Below are 22,301 nucleotides of genomic sequence, written 5' to 3'. Positions count from 1 at the left end.
CTAGTCAACCATGATGTTAAACCATCTCCTCTCCCTCCCCTCAGACGTCCTAGTCAACCATGATGTTAAACCATCTCCTCTCCCTCTCCCTCCCCTCAGACGTCCTAGTCAACCATGATGTTAAACCATGTCCTCTCCCTTCCATCAGACGTCCTAGTCAACCATGATGTTAAACCATCTCCTCTCCCTCTCCCTCCCCTCAGATGTCCTAGTCAACAATGATGTTAAAACCATCTCCTCTCCCTCTCCCTCCCTCAGACGTCCTAGTCAACCATGATGTTAAACCATCTCCTCTCCCTCCCCTCAGACGTCCTAGTCAACCATGATGTTAAAACCATCTCCTCTCCCTCTCCCTCCCTCAGATGTGCTAGTCAACCATCATGTTAAACTATCTCCTCTCCCTCTCCCTCCCCTCAGATGTCCTAGTCAACCATGATGTTAAACCATCTCCTCTCCCTCTCCCTCCCCTCAGACGTCCTAGTCAACCATGATTTTAAACCATCTCCTCTCCCTCCCTCCATCAGGCGTCCTAGTCAACCATGATGTTAAACCATCTCCTCTCCCTCTCCCTCCCCTCAGACGTCCTAGTCAACAATGATGTTAAACCATCTCCTCTCCCTCCCCTCAGACGTCCTAGTCAACTATGATGTTAAACCATCTCCTCTCCCTCCCCTCAGACGTCCTAGTCAACCATGATGTTAAACCATCTCCTCTCCCTCCCCTCAGACGTCCTAGTCAACCATGATGATTAACCATCTCCTCTCCCTCCCCTCAGACGTCCTAGTCAACCATGATGTTAAACCATCTCCTCTCCCTCTCCCTCAGACGTCCTAGTCAACCATGATGTTAAACCATCTCCTCTCCCTCTCCCTCCCCTCAGACGTCCTAGTCAACAATGATGTTAAACCATCTCCTCTCCCTCTCCCTCCCCTTAGACGTCCTAGTCAACAATGATGTTAAACCATCTCCTCTCCCTCTCCTCAGACGTCCTAGTCAACCATGATGTTAAACCATCTCCTCTCCCTCCACTCAGACATCCTAGTCAACCATGATGTTAAACCATCTCCTCTCCCTCTCCCTCCCCTCAGACGTCCTAGTCAACTATGATGTTAAACCATCTCCTCTCCCTATCCTCAGACGTCCTAGTCAACCATGATGTTAAACCATCTCCTCTCCCTCTCCCTCCCCTTAGACGTCCTAGTCAACAATGATGTTAAACCATCTCCTCTCCCTCTCCCTCTCAGACGTCCTAGTCAACAATGATGTTAAACCATCTCCTCTCCCTCTCCCTCCCGCTCAGATGTCCTAGTCAACCATGATGTTAAACCATCTCCTCTCCCTCTCCCCTCAGACGTCCTAGTCAACAATGATGTTAAACCATCTCCTCTCCCTCTCCCTCCCGCTCAGATGTCCTAGTCAACCATGATGTTAAACCATCTCCTCTCCCTCTCCCTCCCCTCAGACGTCTTAGTCAACCATGATGTTAAACCATCTCCTATCCCTTCCCCTCAGATGTCCTAGTCAACCATGATGTTAAACCATCTCCTCTCCCTCCCTCCCCTCAGACATCCTAGTCAACAATGATGTTAAACCATCTCCTCTCCCTCCCCTCAGACGTCCTAGTCAACCATGATGTTAAACCATCTCCTCTCCCTCCCCTCAGATGTCCTAGTCAACCATGATGTTAAACCATCTCCTCTCCCTCTCCCTCCCCTCAGATGTCCTAGTCAACCATGATGTTAAACCATCTCCTCTCCCTCCACTCAGACATCCTAGTCAACCATGATGTTAAACCATCTCCTCTACCTCCCTCAGACGTCCTAGTCAACTATGATGTTAAACCATCTCCTCTCCCTCCCCTCAGACGTCCTAGTCAACCATGATGTTAAACCATCTCCACTCCCTCCCCTCAGACGTCCTAGTAAACCATGATGTTAAACCATCTCCTCTCCCTCTCCCTCCCTCAGACGTCCTAGTCAACCATGATGTTAAACCATCTCCTCTCCCTCCCCCTCAGACGTCCTAGTCAACCATGATGTTAACCATCTCCTCTCCCTCTCCTCCCTCAGATGTCCTAGTCAACCATGATGTTAAACCATCTCCTCTCCCTCTCCCTCCCCTCAGACATCATAGTCAACAATGATGTTAAACCATCTCCTCTCCCTCTCCCTCCCCTCAGACATCCTAGTCAACCATGATGTTAAACCATCTCCTCTCCCTCCCCTCAGATGTCCTAGTCAACCATGATGTTAAACCATCTCCTCTCCCTCTCCCTCCCCTCAGACGTACTAGTCAACCATGATGTTAAACCATCTCCTCTCCTCCCCTCAGACGTCCTAGTCAACCATGATGTTAAACCATCTCCTCTCCCTCTCCCTCCCCTCAGACGTCCTAGTCAACCATGATGTTAAACCATGTCCTCTCCCTTCCATCAGACGTCCTAGTCAACCATGATGTTAAACCATCTCCTCTCCCTCTCCCTCCCCTCAGACGTCCTAGTCAACAATGATGTTAAAACATCTACTCTCCCTATCCCTCCCTCAGACGTCCTAGTCAACCATGATGTTAAACCATCTCCTCTCCCTCCCCTCAGACGTCCTAGTCAACCATGATGTTAAACCATCTCCTCTCCCTCTCCCTCCCCCCAGATGTGCTAGTCAACCATCATGTTAAACTATCTCCTCTCCCTCTCCCTCCCTCAGATGTCCTAGTCAACCATGATGTTAAACCATCTCCTCTCCCTCTCCCTCCCCTCAGACGTCCTAGTCAACCATGATGTTAAACCATGTCCTCTCCCTTCCATCAGACGTCCTAGTCAACCATGATGTTAAACCATCTCCTCTCCCTCTCCCTCCCCTCAGACGTCCTAGTCAACAATGATGTTAAACCATCTCCTCTCCCTCTCCCTCCCCTCAGACGTCCTAGTCAACTATGATGTTAAACCATCTCCTCTCCCTCCCCTCAGACGTCCTAGTCAACCATGATGTTAAACCATCTCCTCTCCCTCCCCTCAGACGTCCTAGTCAACCATGATGATAAACCATCTCCTCTCCCTCCCCTCAGACGTCCTAGTCAACCATGATGTTAAACAATCTCCTCTCCCTCTCCTCAGACGTCCTAGTCAACCATGATGTTAAACCATCTCCTCTCCCTCTCCCTCCCTCAGACGTCCTAGTCAACCATGATGTTAAACCATCTCCTCTCCCTCTCCCTCCCCTCAGACGTCCTAGTCAACCATGATGTTAAACCATCTCCTCTCCCTCCCCTCAGACGTCCTAATCAACCATGATGTTAAACCATCTCCTCTCCCTCTCCCGACCCTCAGATGTCCTACTCAACCATGATGTTAAACCATCTCCTCTCCCTCCCTCAGACGTCCTAGTCAAGCATGATGTTAAACCATCTCCTCTCCCTTCCCTCAGACGTCCTAGTCAACCATGATGTTAAACCATCTCCTCTCCCTCTCCCTCCCCTCTCCCTCCCCTCAGACATCCTAGTCAACAATGATGTTAAACCATCTCCTCTCCCACTCCCTCCCCTCAGATGTCCTAGTCAACCATGATGTTCAACCATCTCCTCTCCCTCCCCTCAGATGTCCTAGTCAACCATGATATTAAACCATCTCCTCTCCCTCTCCCTCCCCTCAGACGTCCTAGTGAACCATGATGTTAAACCATCTCCTCTCCCTCCCCTCAGACGTCCTAGTCAACCATGATGTTAAACCATCTCTTCTCCCTCTCCCTCCCCTCAGACGTCCTAGTCAACCCTGATGTTAAACTATCTCCTCTCCCTCCCCTCAGAAGTCCTAGTCAACCATGATGTTAACCATCTCCTCTCCCTCCCCTCAGACGTCCTAGTCAACCATGATGTTAAACCATCTCCTCTCCCTTCCCTCAGACGTCCTAGTCAACCATGATGTTAAACCATCTCCTCTCCCTCTCCTCAGACGTCCTAGTCAACCATGATGATAAACCATCTCCTCTCCCTCCCCTCAGACGTCCTAGTCAACCATGATGTTAAACAATCTCCTCTCCCTCTCCTCAGACGTCCTAGTCAACCATGATGTTAAACCATCTCCTCTCCCTCTCCCTTCCCTCAGACGTCCTAGTCAACCATGATGTTAAACCATCTCCTCTCCCTCTCCCTCCCCTTAGACGTCCTAGTCAACAATGATGTTAAACCATCTCCTCTCCCTCTCCTCAGACGTCCTAGTCAACCATGATTTTAAACCATCTCCTCTCCCTCCACTCAGACATCCTAGTCAACCATGATGTTAAACCATCTCCTCTCCCTCTCCCTCCCCTCAGACGTCCTAGTCAACTATGATGTTGAACCATCTCCTCTCCCTATCCTCAGACGTCCTAGTCAACCATGATGTTAAACCATCTCCTCTCCCTCTCCCTCCCCTTAGACGTCCTAGTCAACAATGATGTTAAACCATCTCCTCTCCCTCTCCTCAGACGTCCTAGTCAACAATGATGTTAAACCATCTCCTCTCCCTCTCCCTCCGCTCAGATGTCCTAGTCAACCATGATGTTAAACCATCTCCTCTCCCTCTCCTCAGACGTCCTAGTCAACAATGATGTTAAACCATCTCCTCTCCCTCTCCCTCCGCTCAGATGTCCTAGTCAACCATGATGTTAAACCATCTCCTCTCCCTCTCCCTCCCCTCAGACGTCTTAGTCAACCATGATGTTAAACCATCTCCTATCCCTTCCCTCAGATGTCCTAGTCAACCATGATGTTAAACCATCTCCTCTCCCTCCCTCCCCTCAGACATCCTAGTCAACAATGATGTTAAACCATCTCCTCTCCCTCCCCTCAGACGTCCTAGTCAACCATGATGTTAAACCATCTCCTCTCCCTCCCCTCAGATGTCCTAGTCAACCATGATGTTAAACCATCTCCTCTCCCTCTCCCTCCCCTCAGATGTCCTAGTCAACCATGATGTTAAACCATCTCCTCTCCCTCCACTCAGACATCCTAGTCAACCATGATGTTAAACCATCTCCTCTACCTCCCCTCAGACGTCCTAGTCAACTATGATGTTAAACCATCTCCTCTCCCTCCCCTCAGACGTCCTAGTCAACCATGATGTTAAACCATCTCCACTCCCTCCCCTCAGACGTCCTAGTAAACCATGATGTTAAACCATCTCCTCTCCCTCTCCCTCCCCTCAGACGTCCTAGTCAACCATGATGTTAAACCATCTCCTCTCCCTCCCCTCAGACGTCCTAGTCAACCATGATGTTAACCATCTCCTCTCCCTTCCCTCAGATGTCCTAGTCAACCATGATGTTAAACCATCTCCTCTCCCTCTCCCTCCCCTCAGACATCATAGTCAACAATGATGTTAAACCATCTCCTCTCCCTCTCCCTCCCCTCAGACATCCTAGTCAACCATGATGTTAAACCATCTCCTCTCCCTCCCCTCAGATGTCCTAGTCAACCATGATGTTAAACCATCTCCTCTCCCTCTCCCTCCCCTCAGACGTACTAGTCAACCATGATGTTAAACCATCTCCTCTCCCTCCCCTCAGACGTCCTAGTCAACCATGATGTTAAACCATCTCCTCTCCCTCTCCCTCCCCTCAGACGTCCTAGTCAACCATGATGTTAAACCATGTCCTCTCCCTTCCATCAGACGTCCTAGTCAACCATGATGTTAAACCATCTCCTCTCCCTCTCCCTCCCCTCAGACGTCCTAGTCAACAATGATGTTAAAACCATCTCCTCTCCCTCTCCCTCCCCTCAGACGTCCTAGTCAACCATGATGTTAAACCATCTCCTCTCCCTCCCCTCAGACGTCCTAGTCAACCATGATGTTAAACCATCTCCTCTCCCTCTCCCTCCCTCAGATGTGCTAGTCAACCATCATGTTAAACTATCTCCTCTCCCTCTCCCTCCCCTCAGATGTCCTAGTCAACCATGATGTTAAACCATCTCCTCTCCCTCTCCCTCCCCTCAGACGTCCTAGTCAACCATGATGTTAAACCATGTCCTCTCCCTTCCATCAGACGTCCTAGTCAACCATGATGTTAAACCATCTCCTCTCCCTCTCCCTCCCCTCAGACGTCCTAGTCAACAATGATGTTAAACCATCTCCTCTCCCTCTCCCTCCCCTCAGACGTCCTAGTCAACTATGATGTTAAACCATCTCCTCTCCCTCCCCCCTCAGACGTCCCTAGTCAACCATGATGTTAAACCATCTCCTCTCCCTCCCCCTCAGACGTCCTAGTCAACCATGATGATAAACCATCTCCTCTCCCTCTCCTCAGACGTCCTAGTCAACCATGATGTTAAACAATCTCCTCTCCCTCTCCTCAGACGTCCTAGTCAACCATGATGTTAAACCATCTCCTCTCCCTCTCCCTCCCCTCAGACGTCCTAGTCAACCATGATGTTAAACCATCTCCTCTCCCTCTCCCTCCCCTCAGACGTCCTAGTCAACCATGATGTTAAACCATCTCCTCTCCCTCCCCTCAGACGTCCTAATCAACCATGATGTTAAACCATCTCCTCTCCCTCTCCCGACCCTCAGATGTCCTACTCAACCATGATGTTAAACCATCTCCTCTCCCTCCCCTCAGACGTCCTAGTCAACCATGATGTTAAACCATCTCCTCTCCCTTCCCTCAGACGTCCTAGTCAACCATGATGTTAAACCATCTCCTCTCCCTCTCCCTCCCCTCTCCCTCCCCTCAGACATCCTAGTCAACAATGATGTTAAACCATCTCCTCTCCCACTCCCTCCCCTCAGATGTCCTAGTCAACCATGATGTTCAACCATCTCCTCTCCCTCCCCTCAGATGTCCTAGTCAACCATGATATTAAACCATCTCCTCTCCCTCTCCCTCCCCTCAGACGTCCTAGTGAACCATGATGTTAAACCATCTCCTCTCCCTCCCCTCAGAAGTCCTAGTCAACCATGATGTTAAACCATCTCCTCTCCCTCCCCTCAGACGTCCCAGTCAACCATGATGTTAAACCATCTCCTCTCCCTCCCCTCAGATGTCCTAGTCAACCATGATGTTAAACCTTCTCCTCTCCCTCACCTCAGACGTCCTAGTCAACCATGATGTTAAACCATCTCCTCTCCCTCTCCTCAGACGTCCTAGTCAACCATGATGTTAAACCATCTCCTCTCCCTCTGCCTCCCCTCAGACATCCTAGTCAACCATGATGTTAAACCATCTCCTCTCCCTCCCCTCAGACGTCCTAGTCAACCATCTCCTCTCCCTCTCCCTCCCCTCAGATGTCCTAGTCAACCATGATGTTAAACCATCTCCTCTCCCTCCCCTCAGACGTCCTAGTCAACCATGATGTTAAACCATCTCCTCTCCCTCCCCTCAGACGTCCTACCCTCCCACCCACTATATTCGGAGGGTGCCCCAGAAGAAGGTGCACTACTTCACGGCCCTGCAGATACTGCAGTTGATCATCCTGTGTGCATTCGGCATGTACCCTCTGCCCTATATTAAGATGATCTTCCCCTTCCTGATGATCCTGCTCATTCCCATCAGGTAACAGTCTCATCATTAAATAGAACACATATTTTATTGTACCTCTATTGGTATAGTCCTCCTGACCAGTAGGGGGCAGAGAAATCCACTAGAAACTGTGAATCTGAACCAGGCGCTTTGGGCTTTGAACAAAGGGTAGCAGTATCTTCTAGTGGTTAGAAAAACGTGCTTGGTTGATTCCCATGGGTGAATAGTCAAGATCACCAATAATGGTGTATTTACCATTGAAAACAACCAAGACTGTAGTTCAATGACAAATGAAACTTTATACAGGTGAATGTACTTTCACTTACTATAGTAGTGAGTTTGATTTTTTATTAATTGGGTTTAATTTGTGTCTCTGATTCTATTCCCCAGGACTAACCTGCTGCCAAGGGTAATCGAGGCGAAGTATCTGGACATCATGGATTCCCAGCACATGTAGACAGACAGAGGGAGAACTCTGAAAGGACTGATACTTAAGGCTCGATTCAATCCGTAGTGCTGAAGACCTGCGCTCCAGCTCGATAGAAATTTAAAGGCAATGTTCCCGCGTTCGCGGAGACTGCATTTACAGTAGGCACTGTCGGCTCAATCGGAAATTACCTTTAAATTACAATCGCGCTACAGCTCAAATCTTCAGCTCTACGGATTGATTTGAGCCCTGAAACTACAAGGGAAACAAAATGTATTTTGTAAACTGATTATGTAGATACATGTTAAGGCACTTGGACTGCAAGAGTACTAGACTGTGACTGGGTTGCAGCCGGTGATTGACAAATGGATATCTGGATGGACCACAATCGTACCTTTTTATTTGCTACGTACTGTAGTTGCTTAATCATTGTAGTTGCTTAATCTATGTAGTTGCTTATATATTTAACATACTCTTTTAACCTCCCTTCTTATTGTATTCTGAGAAATACTGTACAACACCAGGCATTATCTAATGCTGCCGCTGACCCACACCCTACCTTTGTATAACAAGTTCATTGATTTGTTTTATATGAATAAGATAAACATTTAGAAAGATAAACATTGTTTGGGTTTTAGGCTGGGATCTGCAGATAGTCATGGTTGTTTATAGTTCAATATTTTTGGATACTTATACAAAATCAATTCACAGTGAATAGACCAGATTGCAATGCAAAAGTGCCATAACTTCTGCAATTACAAAGTAACATACAGGATATTAATGTAAAACAAACAATAAATATGTTGCACAGTATACTGCATTCCTGCTGTTTAAGCTGTTACCAAACGAATAAAGCCTTTTAAATCATTTGAATGTTTGTATTTATTTATAATCACACTGCGACAGATTAACATGTTCATATTGTTCTATCTGCACTTTTTGTACTGTATTACCTAATTCTGAAGATGTGTAAAACAGTCCTCTCTATTGAATTCTTGGTTGATGGTTTCACAGCATTGCAGATCTGTGAGAGAATTCACCCTGTGCAATTGCCCCAATAGATGGCACTATAAACCTACCTAGAATAACCAAAACCTGGATCTTCAGAGGAGAGTTCTGTGTAGTCTTATTGCCAGACTTGTTACTTGTCAGCTGTTCTTTGCAGTGGTTTCTAGTATCACTGCTTTTAAAGCCAACACATATATTTCAAAAGATGTTATGAACAAACTGTTAGCTAAAGATCACTGCTGTGTCAGATGAGTTGTGTTTGCCGTCAACACTTCAGAGTAGAGTGGACTTCTTTTAAGGGCAGTGCAGTCCAAAATGTGATTTTCCTGTAAAAAAAAAAAAGATATTTCCACATTATGAGGTCGAAATAACACTATGAAAATTATGATAATGCCCTTTTGTGGAAATGTTTGGATTGAGCCGACATATGCAGTGTACCATGAATGTTGTCTCCGTGAACGGCAGAACATTGCCTTTAAAATGTGCAGTGTTGACAAAGCGCGGTTGGATTGAATCCCGGTCCTACAGTAATGGAATTGTAAAACACTCCTATCAATTGATAAACTTTGATTCCACTTAAGATACATTTACAATAATGACTAGGTGAGTGAACATATACAGCTCAAACGTTTGTGTGAATTACAAACCCCAAATAGGTTCTGGATGACATCCCATCTTTGAGGATAAGAAATGTGATTTCAGAACTTCCATGCTGGCAGGCAGCAATCAGTGTTAAAGAAACTGAGAAATACTACTGCACAACTCCTTCACAATTACCATACACAGGCCAAGTTCTCATATGCCTACGTCGATGCTGGCTATTTCACAACATTGTAGAAAAAGCCAACTTTATTCAATTCTCCTGTTTAAAACCCACGATGCACTGAAAATGGAAGGACAGACATAAAACAAGAACACAAGCCACAAAAACCACCAGTCACGGTGGGTGGATTGAAGTTTAATTTCAATAGTACAATACTTTTGTATTATCAACAGTACGCTAATAGCTGACAGTTTATCTGAACTTTTCATTCAGATCCTTTGTTGTGATAAATTCAGCTCCACTTCAAGTCCTCTGTAGCTCAGCTGGTAGAGCACGGCGCTTGTAACACCAAGGTAGTGGGTTCGATCCCCGGGACCACCCATACGCAAAAATGTATGCACGCATGACTGTAAGTCGCTTTGGATAAAAGCGTCTGCTAAATGGCATATTATTATTAAGACAAAACAGAAGTAAATCTTTATGATACAGATGTAGGATCTAAATTTGAGCCAGTTTGCTGCAGCAGGAAAATAATCCTGCAGCAACAGGAAATGTGAATTATTACCGTAAAACGTACAGTTATAATATACAGTGGGGAAAAAAAGTCTTTAGTCAGCCACCAATTGTGCAAGTTCTCCCACTTAAAAAGATGAGAGAGGCCTGTAATTTTCATCATATGTACACGTCAACTATGACAGACAAAATGAGGAAAAAAATTCCAGAAAATCACATTGTAGGATTTTTAATGAATTGATTTGCAAATTATGGTGGAAAATAAGTATTTGGTCAATAACAAACGTTTCTCAATACTTTGTTATATACCCTTTGTTGGCAATGACACAGGTCAAACGTTTTTTGTAAGTCTTCACAAGGTTTTCACACACTGTTGCTGGTATTTTGGCCCATTCCTCCATGCAGATCTCCTCTAGAGCAGTGATGTTTTGGGGCTGTCGCTGGGCAACACGGACTTTCAACTCCCTCCAAAGATTTTCTATGGGGTTGAGATCTGGAGACTGGCTAGGCCACTCCAGGACCTTGAAATGCTTCTTACGAAGCCACTCCTTCGTTGCCCGGGCGGTGTGTTTGGGATCATTGTCATGCTGAAAGACCCAGCCACATTTCATCTTCAATGCCCTTGCTGATGGAAGGAGGTTTTCACTCAAAATCTCACGATACATGGCCCCATTCATTCTTTCCTTTACATGGATCAGTCATCCTGGTCCCTTTGCAGAAAAAACAGCCCCAAAGCATGATGTTTCCACCCCCATGCTTCACAGTAGGTATGGTGTTCTTTGGATGCAACTCAGCATTCTTTGTCCTCCAAACACGACGAGTTGAGTTTTTACCAAAAAGTTCTATTTTGGTTTCATCTGACCATATGACATTCTCCCAATCCTCTTCTGGATCATCCAAATGCACTCTAGCAAACTTCAGACGGGCCTGGACATGTACTGGCTTAAGCAGGGGGACACGTCTTGCACTGCAGGATTTGAGTCCCTGGCGGCGTAGTGTGTTACTGATGGTAGGCTTTGTTACTTTGGTCCCAGCTCTCTGCAGGTCATTCACTAGCTCCCCCCGTGTGGTTCTGGGATTTTTGCTCACCGTTCTTGTGATCATTTTGACCCCACGGGGTGAGATCTGGATTTTTTTTTCTCAATTTGTCTGTCATAGTTGACGTGTACCTATGATGAAAATTACAGGCCTCTCTCATCTTTTTAAGTGGGAGACCTTGCACAATTGGTGGCTGACTAAATACTTTTTTCCCCCACTGTAACTACTATTCCCTGAAGGAGGGAACGAGGTATAACATACTATAGGGGAGTCAACTACCAATTATTTGAACCTGTAGAAAACTGAAATCACAACCAACGGGCTCGCATCCATTTCCTCAATTCTATACCGCTCTTCAGCGAGTCTAAATCTCCTGACGGCGCGGGGCAAAAATATGTTAAACCTCATTCCCTCCTTCAGGGAACAGTAGTTATATTTATAAACGTATGCTCCCTTTCAGTCGGTCACTCTGTATAACATACTATGGGGACATACAATCACACCCCAAGCCGGCTCAGAGGGTACCAAACTAGGAGGCCCACGGCAGCCCAAACACACACAGGTTCCACCGGCTCCAAAAAGGGGTTACAGAAGCCACTTTTTTCCCTAATACTTAACCAAGACGCCTGAACTGTCAGAGCCCCATATAGGGAACCAGAACCTGCTGCAATTTGGCTATGCCCACTGACACACCGCCACTGCAGCCCAAGTCCATAGATCCCACGGTTCCAAGGACAATACTTACCTTGCGAGCTTGAAATGTCAGAACTCATACAAGGAAGTGCAAGTCCAAAACAACAGAACACCTGTCGTAACTTTGTAAAGCGCACGCGCGCGCTGCATAGCATCGACCGGAGTCGATGAACCACGGCAGTCCGAGGATCAAACCTCCAGGAAACCTGCAGTAACCTGGAAACTGTATACTTGCACACTGCCATGGCAGTCCAAGGCTGAATCCCACAGGAGACTGTGGTAACCATGATAATGCACACTTTATGTGCTGCCGCAACCCAAGGCAGCCCAAGGCTAAAACCTACTGGGAACTGTGGTAACCCGGATAAAAGCGCAACCTGCGCTCTGCCTAAAACCCACTCCCTGGACCCAGCCATAAGAACACTATGAGCCACACTGGGAGCAGTTACATCCAAGCTATAAAACCTCACAAAGGTATGTCGGCAAACCCAACTCGCTGCAGCAGAGATATCACCAATTGTGATGCCCTGAACAATGCCCAAGCAGCCTCCACACCCTTTAGCGGCGTGAACATGCACACTGCTAGGCAACCCTTGTGCTTTGCTGTCATACGCCAGGGAGATAGATTCCACAATCCAAGGAGAAAGACGTTGCTTAGAAAGCACCCTACCCCGAGCTGGATTAGCGAAACAGACAAAAAGCTCACAAACACAGATATCCATATACGTGCATAATGCGACCCTCAAATGCGCGCCACTTATATGTATACAACCCTCTCATAGAGGGCGCACGCTCCAACTGTATAGTCATAATCACGTTTGAAGGTAAACCCCTAGCCGTCAAACGCAACCTTTCAGGGGCCAAACCCACAGATCCCATATCTACGGTCATGGGTGCCAAACTCTCCCCTGCGCCTGGGACAATTAATTCCGACATCACAGAACCCTCCATGGGTCTCTGCCCAACAGGCGTATGATCTCCGGGAACTAGGGTTGTCTGGGCCAATGGGGCACCACCAGAATCAACAACACACCCTCCTGACAGACCCTCTCCACGGTGGCTTGAATCAGGTCCACCGGAGGAAATGCATAGAGCAGGGTTCAAGGCCACTGGTACGCCAAAGCATCCGTTCCCAACAGCGTGCCCAGACCCCTCATTGAGAAGAACAGACGACAATGTGTGTTTTCTCGCGATGCGTAAAGATCTAAGTTGGCCCTGCCGAACCGGTCCCATATCTGGGCAACCACCGAGGGTGCGGCCTCCACTCCATAGAGACAGGACCCCCCTGGAAAGAAGATCTGCACCCACGTTGAGAGATTCAAGAAGATATTTGATTTTTTTTTATTTAACCTTTATTTAACTAGGCAAGTCAGTTAATAACAAATTCTTATTTATAATGACGGCCTACCAAAATGCAGGATGCCTCCTGCTTGGACGGGGGCTGGGATTAAAAATAAAAATATAGGACAAAACACACATCACGACAAGAGAGACACCACAACACTACATAAAGAGAGACCTAAGACAACAACATAGCATGGCAGCAACACATGACAACACAGCATGGTAGCAACACCACATGACAACAACATGGTAGCAACACAACATGGCAGCAGCACAACATGGTAGCAGCACAAAACATGGTACAAACATTATTGGGCACAGAGAACAGCACAAAGGCAAGAAGGTAGAGACAACAATATATCACGCGAAGCAGATACAACTGTCAGTAAGAGTGTCCATGATTGAGTATTTGAATGAAGAGATTAAGATAAAACTGTCCAGTTTGAGTGTTTTTTGCAGCTCGTTCCAGTCGCTAGCTGCAGCGAACTGAAAAGAGGAGCGACCCAGGGATGTGTGTGCTTTGGGGACATTTAACAGAATGTGACTGGCAGAACGGGTGTTGTATGTGGAGGATGAGGGCTGCAGTAGGTATCTCAGATAGGGGGGAGTGAGGCTTCAGGTACACAGAGATTACCAGTTTACAGAGGAGTATAGAGTGCAGTGATGTGTCCTATAAGGAGCATTGGTGGCAAATCTGATGGCCGAATGGTAAAGAACAACTAGCTGCTCGAGAGCACCCTTACCTGCCAATCTATAAATTACGTCTCCGTAATCTAGCATGGGTAGGATGTCTCGCCCTGAGTGACAGAAAATGCGCACTGCTCCATACGAGCAGATAACGGGCCAGGTTTAAGAGAGAGCGAGAGACCACGTTCCTCCCTGCCTGTTGATGTATGCCACCACCGTCCTGTTGTCAGACCTTATCAACACATGCTGGCCCTCCAACATCGGAAGAAAATGCCTCAGCGCCAGCAAAACAGTCAGTAGCTCTAGGTAATTGATATGCAACACCCTTTGCTCTGTTGACCAAATCCCTCTTTCCGAGTAGCCCACACACAGCGCTCCCCATCCCAGTAAGGATGAGTCTGTCGTGATCACCCTGTGAGACACTACGGGGCCCGAGAACCCCTTGCAACAGCAGTCACGGCCCTCCAACGAGTCAACGCTCTTAGGCACGACAGGGATACCTTGAGCAACCGATGACAGTGGCGAGATGTGTCCAGACACGTAGCAATCACCCAGTACTGAAACAGACGCATCAAAAGAAGTCCCAGAGGCACCACTGCTACCATAGAGGCCATCACACCCAATAACTGCAGGCACAAGCGAAAAGGCACAGTGCCAGACAGAGTCGGAATGCAACCCTCCTCTGTCGGGACAGAAACACATGATTCAGAACCGAATCCATAACGAGACCCAGAAACTGAATGTGCTGAGCTGGAGTCAAACAACTTTACTTGGGATTCACTATGAACCCCAGAGACTAAATATGGGAAACCAGGGTGGCAGTGTGGAGCTCCATCTGTTCCCTCCACTCTACTATGACCAGCCAATCGTCCAGATAGGCCAATACTCTGATCCCCTGGGACTGCACCGGTCCCAAAGCCACCTTCACCACCATAGAAAATGTGCAGGGCGATAGGCAGAGCCCGAAAGGTAGGACCAGAAATTCGTAGGCCACACCCTCGAAATGAAACTTTCTGTGAGGAGGATATATAGCCACATGAAAATACACATTTTAAGGCATACTGAAGGTAAGGGGTAAACGTTGACGTTCTGTACATTACCTTGGAAATAATGGATGACGCAGCGGATGTTTATTTTTCCATGGTAATGTACAGAACGGAGGCGTTTTTCTGCTTATAACACGGTTATAACACGGTTGCCAATGAAAACAATACTAAAGCACACATTTACCGGTAGAAATAACTTGATCTTTTAACTTTTATAAGATAATTCATACTTTTACATCTTTTGGTTGTTAGAAACGCGACCCATTAGTTTGTTCGATTAGTTTGATATTTATGGACGCAACCCAGTTGTTCGTTCTATATGTTCCGTTGCCATCATCGCTGGCAACGTTCTTGTCCTTTGCTTGCTAGTCAACTAGCTACAGTTTACACAGTCACGACATCTGAAGCCAGAATAACAGCAAAGTAGCTGCATTTGCGTTTGTTTAAGCTGTTTTCTATTGACATTCATTTAGATACATCCATAACAATGAGCTGATGATGCCCGATTTTGCCTGGCATAGCTAGAAAAGTTTGCTTTCTCATCAGGACACTTGACACTGTTCATTATGAGGAGATCACATTGCATATTAAACACTAGGCTAGAAGCTAGCTAAACAGGCCTAGTTTGTTGCTAGCAAACCTGCTAATATGATAACCGAATTTAAAAATACCAGTTGCTGAAAACAGCTGGTCAAGCTAGAAACATGTAGGAGGATTTGACAGCATAGCGCCCCTTGCGTCATGACTGCAACAGTAGGGACCAGAGAAATTCATGTTCATCACTCACCACATTAGGTAATCAGATGCTCAAAAAACAAAAACAAATAAATGTATTCGTTGGACCTGCGTTTAAAATGTGTCCAATTTCGTTTTGTGTGGTTGTTGGCTTAGCTTTCTGTAACTTTGTAGCAAGTACGTGTAGGATCATTTTGCGTTATGATTGCAAGGTGTCCCGATTTATTTTCTGATATCGTATCTAACCAATCAAAAACTAGTATTCAACAATGCTGCGGTATAAGGGAATGATAATAGAGTACCGCAGTACGAGTCATAATACCCATAAAACCTAGTGGTCAGGGAAATGGTTCCAATAGTTTTTCCACCATTCATTTTTCCCACTTAAAATAAACGCTGTGTTTCATGTAGGCTTATCCTGGCGTTACGTTTTGATAACCATGTAAATCTCTCTAGGACAAGGTTACTCTTTTCAATATATTTGTCTGTATTTACAAAAAAATGTTTTTTGAAATGCTAATTAGATGCTAATGTGGCTATCATAAAGAACTACAAATGTCATGATGATCTGGACGAGACTGCCGAATCGAGGCAAATGTAAGAATCTCTGGATTAACTATCTAATGTTAGCTAATTGTAGTAATGAATAAATTGGCTACATTTCTTTAAATGGACAATTCTGTGAACTGTCTTGTGCAAGTTTTAAATTGACACAATACCAGTTAGCAAAGGTGTCAGCTAGAGATGACGTGCAGGAGCTTGCATGGATTCGTAGATTTGCATGAGGTCTACTTTGACGCTAATTAGCATTTTCGAATCTGAGAGTAAATAGTGCCAAATACATTGATAAAAGTAATCTTGTCCAAGAGAGATTTACATGGTTATCAAAACATCACGCCAGCGTAAGCCTAAATGAAACTCAGCCCTTATTTGAAGTGTTTCTAAATCCCCTATACAAAAATGAATGGTGGAAAAACTATTGGAGCCATTTCCCTGTTTGATCTGTAGACCACTGTGGGGCTTTATCTCATACCTGGCTAAAGTTACATCTGAGTTAGAAATTGAAATTAAAGAACTATTTTAGAAAAAAGCCCATAAAATATATGGTGTCCCTTTCACTTTTGAAAAGAGCCAACAACTACAGGTTCAACTCAAATAAATGATTTAGTAATAAGAAATACATTTATTTCCATGACGGAAGAAAAAAGCAATTTTGGACTGACTGTAGATATTTTTAAATACATGCAACTTAAAAGTTTCATATCAAGAAATGTATATTTTAAATATTTTGGACATCAGAGCAATCTTGAAGGAATCCTATTTGAGTCAGAAAAGGATTCTCATATGATAAATAATAATAATAATATGATAGGTAAGATATACAAAACCTTGCAGAGATCTTATCCAACAGACAATCCCGTAGAAACAAATATAAACTACTGGAACCATAACAATGATTCAATAATCCATGCCTTCTGGGAATGCTAAATATAAAATCCAAAAGTTATGGGCAGAGTTAGAAAGTTGGCTGTCAGAAGTATTACAATGTCAATGCACTTTTAATCTGTCTGTCTGCATATTTCCAGACATGGTATATAAGGATGCAGTGAGATACCCGATAGGTTGGATGATACTTTTCTCGTCAATGAACTTGAAAAAATGTATACTTCAAAACTAGAAATCAACCAATCCTCCATCGTTAACACAATGGAAAGGTCAACTACTTTAATATCTACATTTTGAAAGTGTGTGGGTGACCAAGAGAAACAAAATGGTGCAGTTTAAGGCATTGTGGCGGAAAGTGATACGGTGCAGATGGGGGTGTGAGCAGGTGGGTCTGGGCAGGGTGTCACGGATTCTGCCGAGGCTGCTCCTCCTCCTTGTTCGGGCAGGCTTCGGCGTTCGTCGTCCCCGGAGTACTAGCTGCCACCGTTGAATGTTTCTTTGTTTGATTGCTTTTGTCTGTCTATTGCACCTGTGTCCGTTTGTGTCTGATTATGTGTTCTATAAGTTGCCTGTTTTGTATTGGTTAGGTTGTGTGTTGTTTTTCGCCTGTCAGTTAGTGCTGCGTGTTTGCTCTGTTTGTTGTTTTGGAGTTTACGCACAGTTTGCGTAATCGCTCGCCTCTGTGTGTTTTTGAGGCCGGTTATTGTATTTTGCCTAGTGGTTATCTAGTAAACTTTGTTGGACTAAGCTTCGGTGTCCTGCGCCTGACTTCCACACCACACTTACCTCAGCCCTTGACAGAACTACACACCATTATGGAGTCAGCAGGAGCAGCGGCGGCACCCAAGTCGCTGGAGGATCGGATCAGCGACCAAGACACCATGATCCGGCAACTTGGGGCCGCCATGAACGAGGTGTCCAACACTCTACGCCGGTTGGTTACGGGAGAGGTGCCCACGCCTTCGCACACCTTACCAACACCATCGGCCAGTCCTCCTCTCCCAGCACCGGAACCCAGTGGCATTCGGCTCTCGCTCCCGAGGGCATATGATGGTTCTGCAGCCGGGTGTCAGGGGTTCCTCCTGCAGGTGGAACTATACCTGGCCACCATACACCCGGTGCCCTCGGGATACGAGAGCGTCTCCGCCTCATCTCCTGTCTATCCGGCAAGCCGTTGAGTGGGCCAACGCCCGAATGGAGGGGGAATAGACGCCGCTACCATCACCTACGCGGAGTTCTCCCGCCGCTTCAGGGCTGTGTTCGATCATCCACCTGAGGGGAAGGCGGCGGGGGAGCGTCTGTTCCACCTCCGACAGGGGAAGAGGAGTGCACAGGAGTTCGCCCTGGAGTTCCGGACTCTAGCGGCGGATGCGGGGTGGAATGAGAGGGCCCTCATCGACCATTACCGGTGTAGCCTACGAGAGGACGTTCGCCGTGAGCTGGCCTGCAGGGACACCAACCTATCCTTCGACCAGTTGGTGGACATTTCCATCCGTCTCGACACCCTGCTGGCTACCCGCGGGACGTCCCGAGTGGGGGGTCGTCCATTCCACCCTCCAGCACCTCCGAGCCGATTCCCATGGAGCTCGGGGGTGCTGGCGCTAGGGAGAGGAGGAGAGAGAACCCGAGGGGGGCCGTGTTCTGCACCAACTGTGGCCGTGGAGGACACACTGCGGCTAGGTGCTGGGGAGGGTCTCCTGGGAGAGGGGACAACAGGTCACGCACCGGGGAGTCATTTCAGGTGAGTAGGCGCCCCACTTACCCAAAGCTCTCTGTTGGTCACATGAGTATACCTGTGAGATTTCCACAGGTGGCACCTCATTCCCAGCATAAGGCGCTAGTAGATTCAGGCGCAGCTGGGAATTTTGTTGATCGTGAATTTTGTTATAGGCTAGGAATTCCCCTTCGGCCGGTGAAGCCCCTTTTCCTGTTCATGCCCTAGACAGCCGGCCGCTGGGGTCGGGGGTTGATCAGAGAAGTCACAGCACCACTTAAGATGACGACGCAGGGGGTCATGAGGAGATCATTCAGTTTTATCTGATCGACTCTCCTGCGTATCCCGTGGTGCTGGGGCTTCCCTGGTTAAGCGCCCATGATCCTACCATTGCGTGGCAACAGAGGGCTCTTATGGAGTGGTGTGCCCAGTGTGTAGGGAAATGTCTAGGTGTTTCCTTAGGGGCGACCTCGGTGGAGAGTCCGAACCAAGTGCCCGCAATGCGCATTCCCCCCTGAATATGAGGATTTAGCACTTGTGTTCAGCAAAACTAGGGCAACACGGCTACCACCTCATAGACAGGGGGATTGTGCGATAGATCTCCAAACAGGAGCGGCACTTCCGCGGAGCCGTGTGTATCCCCTGTCTCAAGAAGAGACAGCGGCTATGGAGACTTACATAGCCGAGTCCTTGCACAGGGATACATACGGTCCTCCACTTCCCGGTTTCCTCGAGTTTCTTCTTTGTGAAGAAGAAGGACGGGGTTTGCGCCCGTGTATTGATTACCATAGTCTCAATCAGATCACGGTTAAGTACAGTTACCCTCTTCCTCTGATTGCGACTATGACGGAGTCATTACGCGGAGCGCGGTTCTTCACAAAGTTGGATCTCAGGAGCGCGTACAATCTGGTGCGCATTAGGGAGGGGGATGAATGGAAAACAGCATTTAGCACCACCTCGGGTCATTACGAGTATCTCGTCATGCCATACGGGTTAATGAATGCTCCTTCAGTCTTCCAATCCTTTGTTGACGAGATTTTCCGGGACATGCATGGGCAGGGTGTGGTAGTATAGATTGACGACATCCTAGTGTAATCTTCTACCCGAGCCGAGCATGTAGCCCTGGTGCGCCGAGTATTGAGGAGGCTGTTGGAGCATGACTTGTATGTTAAGGCAGAGAAATGCCTGTTTTTCCAGGAGTCCATCTCCTTTTTGGGTTATCGATTGTCCGCGTCTGGTGTGAAGATAGAGGTTGACCGTGTGTCGGCCGTGCGTAATTGGCAAACTCCAACCACTGTAAAAGAGGTGCAGCAGTTTTTGGGTTTTGCTAATTACTACCGGAGGTTTATCCGGGGCTTTGGACAGGTGGCAGCTCCCATTACGTCCCTGCTAAAGGGGGGTCCGGTGCGTCTGCAGTGGTCAGCTGAAGCGGACAGGGCATTTGTTAGACTGAAGAACCTGTTCACTTCGGCTCCGGTGCTGGCGCATCCGGACCCCGCTTTACCATTTCAAGTTGAGGTAGACGCATCCGAGGCCGGTATTGGGGCAATCCTGTCGCAACGGTCCGGCACGCCACCCAAGCTCCGCCCCTGTGCGTTCTACTCTAAGAAGCTCAGCTCGGCGGAGCGTAATTATGACGTAGGGGACAGGGAGCTGTTGGCTGTAGTCCAGGCCCTAAAGGTGTGGAGGCATTGGCTTGAGGGGCTCAACACCCTTTCCTCATTCTGACTGACCACCGTAACCTGGAGTACATCCGGGCAGCTAGGAGATTGAACCCTCGTCAGGCTAGGTGGAATGGTAAGGCAGACGCCCTGTCCCGGCGGTATGACACAGAGGAGCGGTCCATTGAGCCTACTCCCATACTGCCGGAGTCTTGTCTGGTGGCTCCGGTGGTGTGGGAGGTCGATGCGGAGATCGAGCGGGCACTGCGTACCGACCCTACTCCCCCCGAGTGTCCTGTGGGGCGGACTTACGTTCCGCTCGAGGTTCGTGACCGCCTTATTTATTGGGCTCATACATCACCCTCCTCTGGACATCCAGGTATTGGCCGGACAGTGCACTGCCTTAGCGTGAAATACTGGTGGCCAACGTTAGCTAGGGATGTGAGGGTTTATGTCTCCTCCTGCTCGGTGTGCGCCCAGTGTAAGGCGCCTAGACATTTGCCCAGGGGAAAGTTACATCCCCTGCCCGTTCCACAACGACCATGGTCCCACCTCTCTGTGGATTTTGTGACCGACCTTCCCCCCTCCCAGGGGAATACCATCATTTTGGTCGTTGTGGATCGGTTTTCCAAGGCCTGTCGTCTCCTCCCAATGCCGGGTCTCCCTACTGCCCTACAGACCGCTGAGGGCCTATTTACCCACATGTTCCGGCACTATGGGGTCCCCGAGGATATTGTGTCTGACCGAGGTCCCCAGTTCACCTCCAGAGTCTGGGGGGCGTTCATGGAACGCTTGGGGGTCTCGGTCAGCCTGACCTCTGGGTTCCACCCCGAGAGTAATGGGCAGGTGGAACAGGTAAATCAGGACGTGGGTAGGTTTCTGAGGTCCTACTGCCAGGACCGGCCGGGGGAGTGGTCGGTGTTCTTGCCATGCGCAGAATATGCCCAGAAATCTCTCCACCACTCCTCCACTAACCTAACACCTTTCCAGTGTATTATAGGTTACCAACCGGTTCTGGCACCGTGGACCAGAGCCAGACCGAGGCTCCTGTGGTGGATGACTGGTTTCGGCGCACGGAGGAGACATGGAATGCTGCCCACGTTCACCTTCAAACGCGCCATGTGTCGTCAGAAGGCCAATGCTGACTGCCACTGCAGTAAGGCCCCCGTCTTTCTACCGGGGGATCGGGTCTGGCTCTCGACCCGGAATCTGCCCCTCCGCCTGCCCTGCCGGAAGCTGAGCCCACGGTTTGTGGGGCCGTTCAAAGTCCTGAGGAGAGTCAACGAGGTCACTTATAGGTTATTACTCCCCCCTGATTACCCTATTAACCCCTCGTTTCATGTGTCTCTCCTCAGGCCGGTGGTAGCTGGTCCGCTCCAGGAGGCTGAGGTGAGGGAGGTCCCTCCACCTCCTCTGGACATCGAGGGGGCCCCGTCGTACTCTGTCCGTTCCATCCTGGATTGGAGGCGTCGGGTGGGGGACCTTCAGTACCTCGTGGAGTGGGAGGGGTATGGTCCGGAGGAACGGTGCTGGGTCCCGGTGAGGGATATCATTGATCCCTCTATGTTATGGGATTTCCACCGTCGCCATCCGGCTCACCTTGCTCCGCGTCCTCCTGGCCGTCCCCGAGGCCAGGGTCGGCGCGCTGCTGGAGCCGCGCATCAAGAGGGGGGTACTGTCACGACTTCGCCGAGGCTGCCTCCCCTCCTTGTTCGGGCAGGTTTCGGCATTTGACG

General features: G+C 48.1%; 1 protein-coding gene across 2 annotated transcripts in view; it reads left to right on the top strand.

The window, feature by feature from the left end:
- The window catches only part of LOC121540860 (sodium bicarbonate transporter-like protein 11), an 87,869-nt gene extending 79,085 nt beyond the window's left edge, over positions 1-8,784 (top strand). For both annotated transcript variants that reach the window (XM_041849978.1, XM_041849987.1), the window contains exons 19-20: positions 7,354-7,523; positions 7,881-8,784. In XM_041849978.1, coding sequence (XP_041705912.1) covers positions 7,354-7,523; positions 7,881-7,947 — 237 coding nt within the window. In that variant the 3' untranslated portion in view covers positions 7,948-8,784. The remainder of the gene's footprint in view (positions 1-7,353; positions 7,524-7,880) is intronic.
- The last annotated feature ends 13,517 nt before the right edge of the window (positions 8,785-22,301 follow it).

The sequence above is a fragment of the Coregonus clupeaformis genome, chromosome 3 (assembly GCF_020615455.1).
Source record: "Coregonus clupeaformis isolate EN_2021a chromosome 3, ASM2061545v1, whole genome shotgun sequence".
Lineage (NCBI taxonomy): Eukaryota > Metazoa > Chordata > Actinopteri > Salmoniformes > Salmonidae > Coregonus > Coregonus clupeaformis.
Note: the sequence above shows the minus strand (reverse complement) of the source record. Positions and strands in the feature narration are given on the sequence as shown.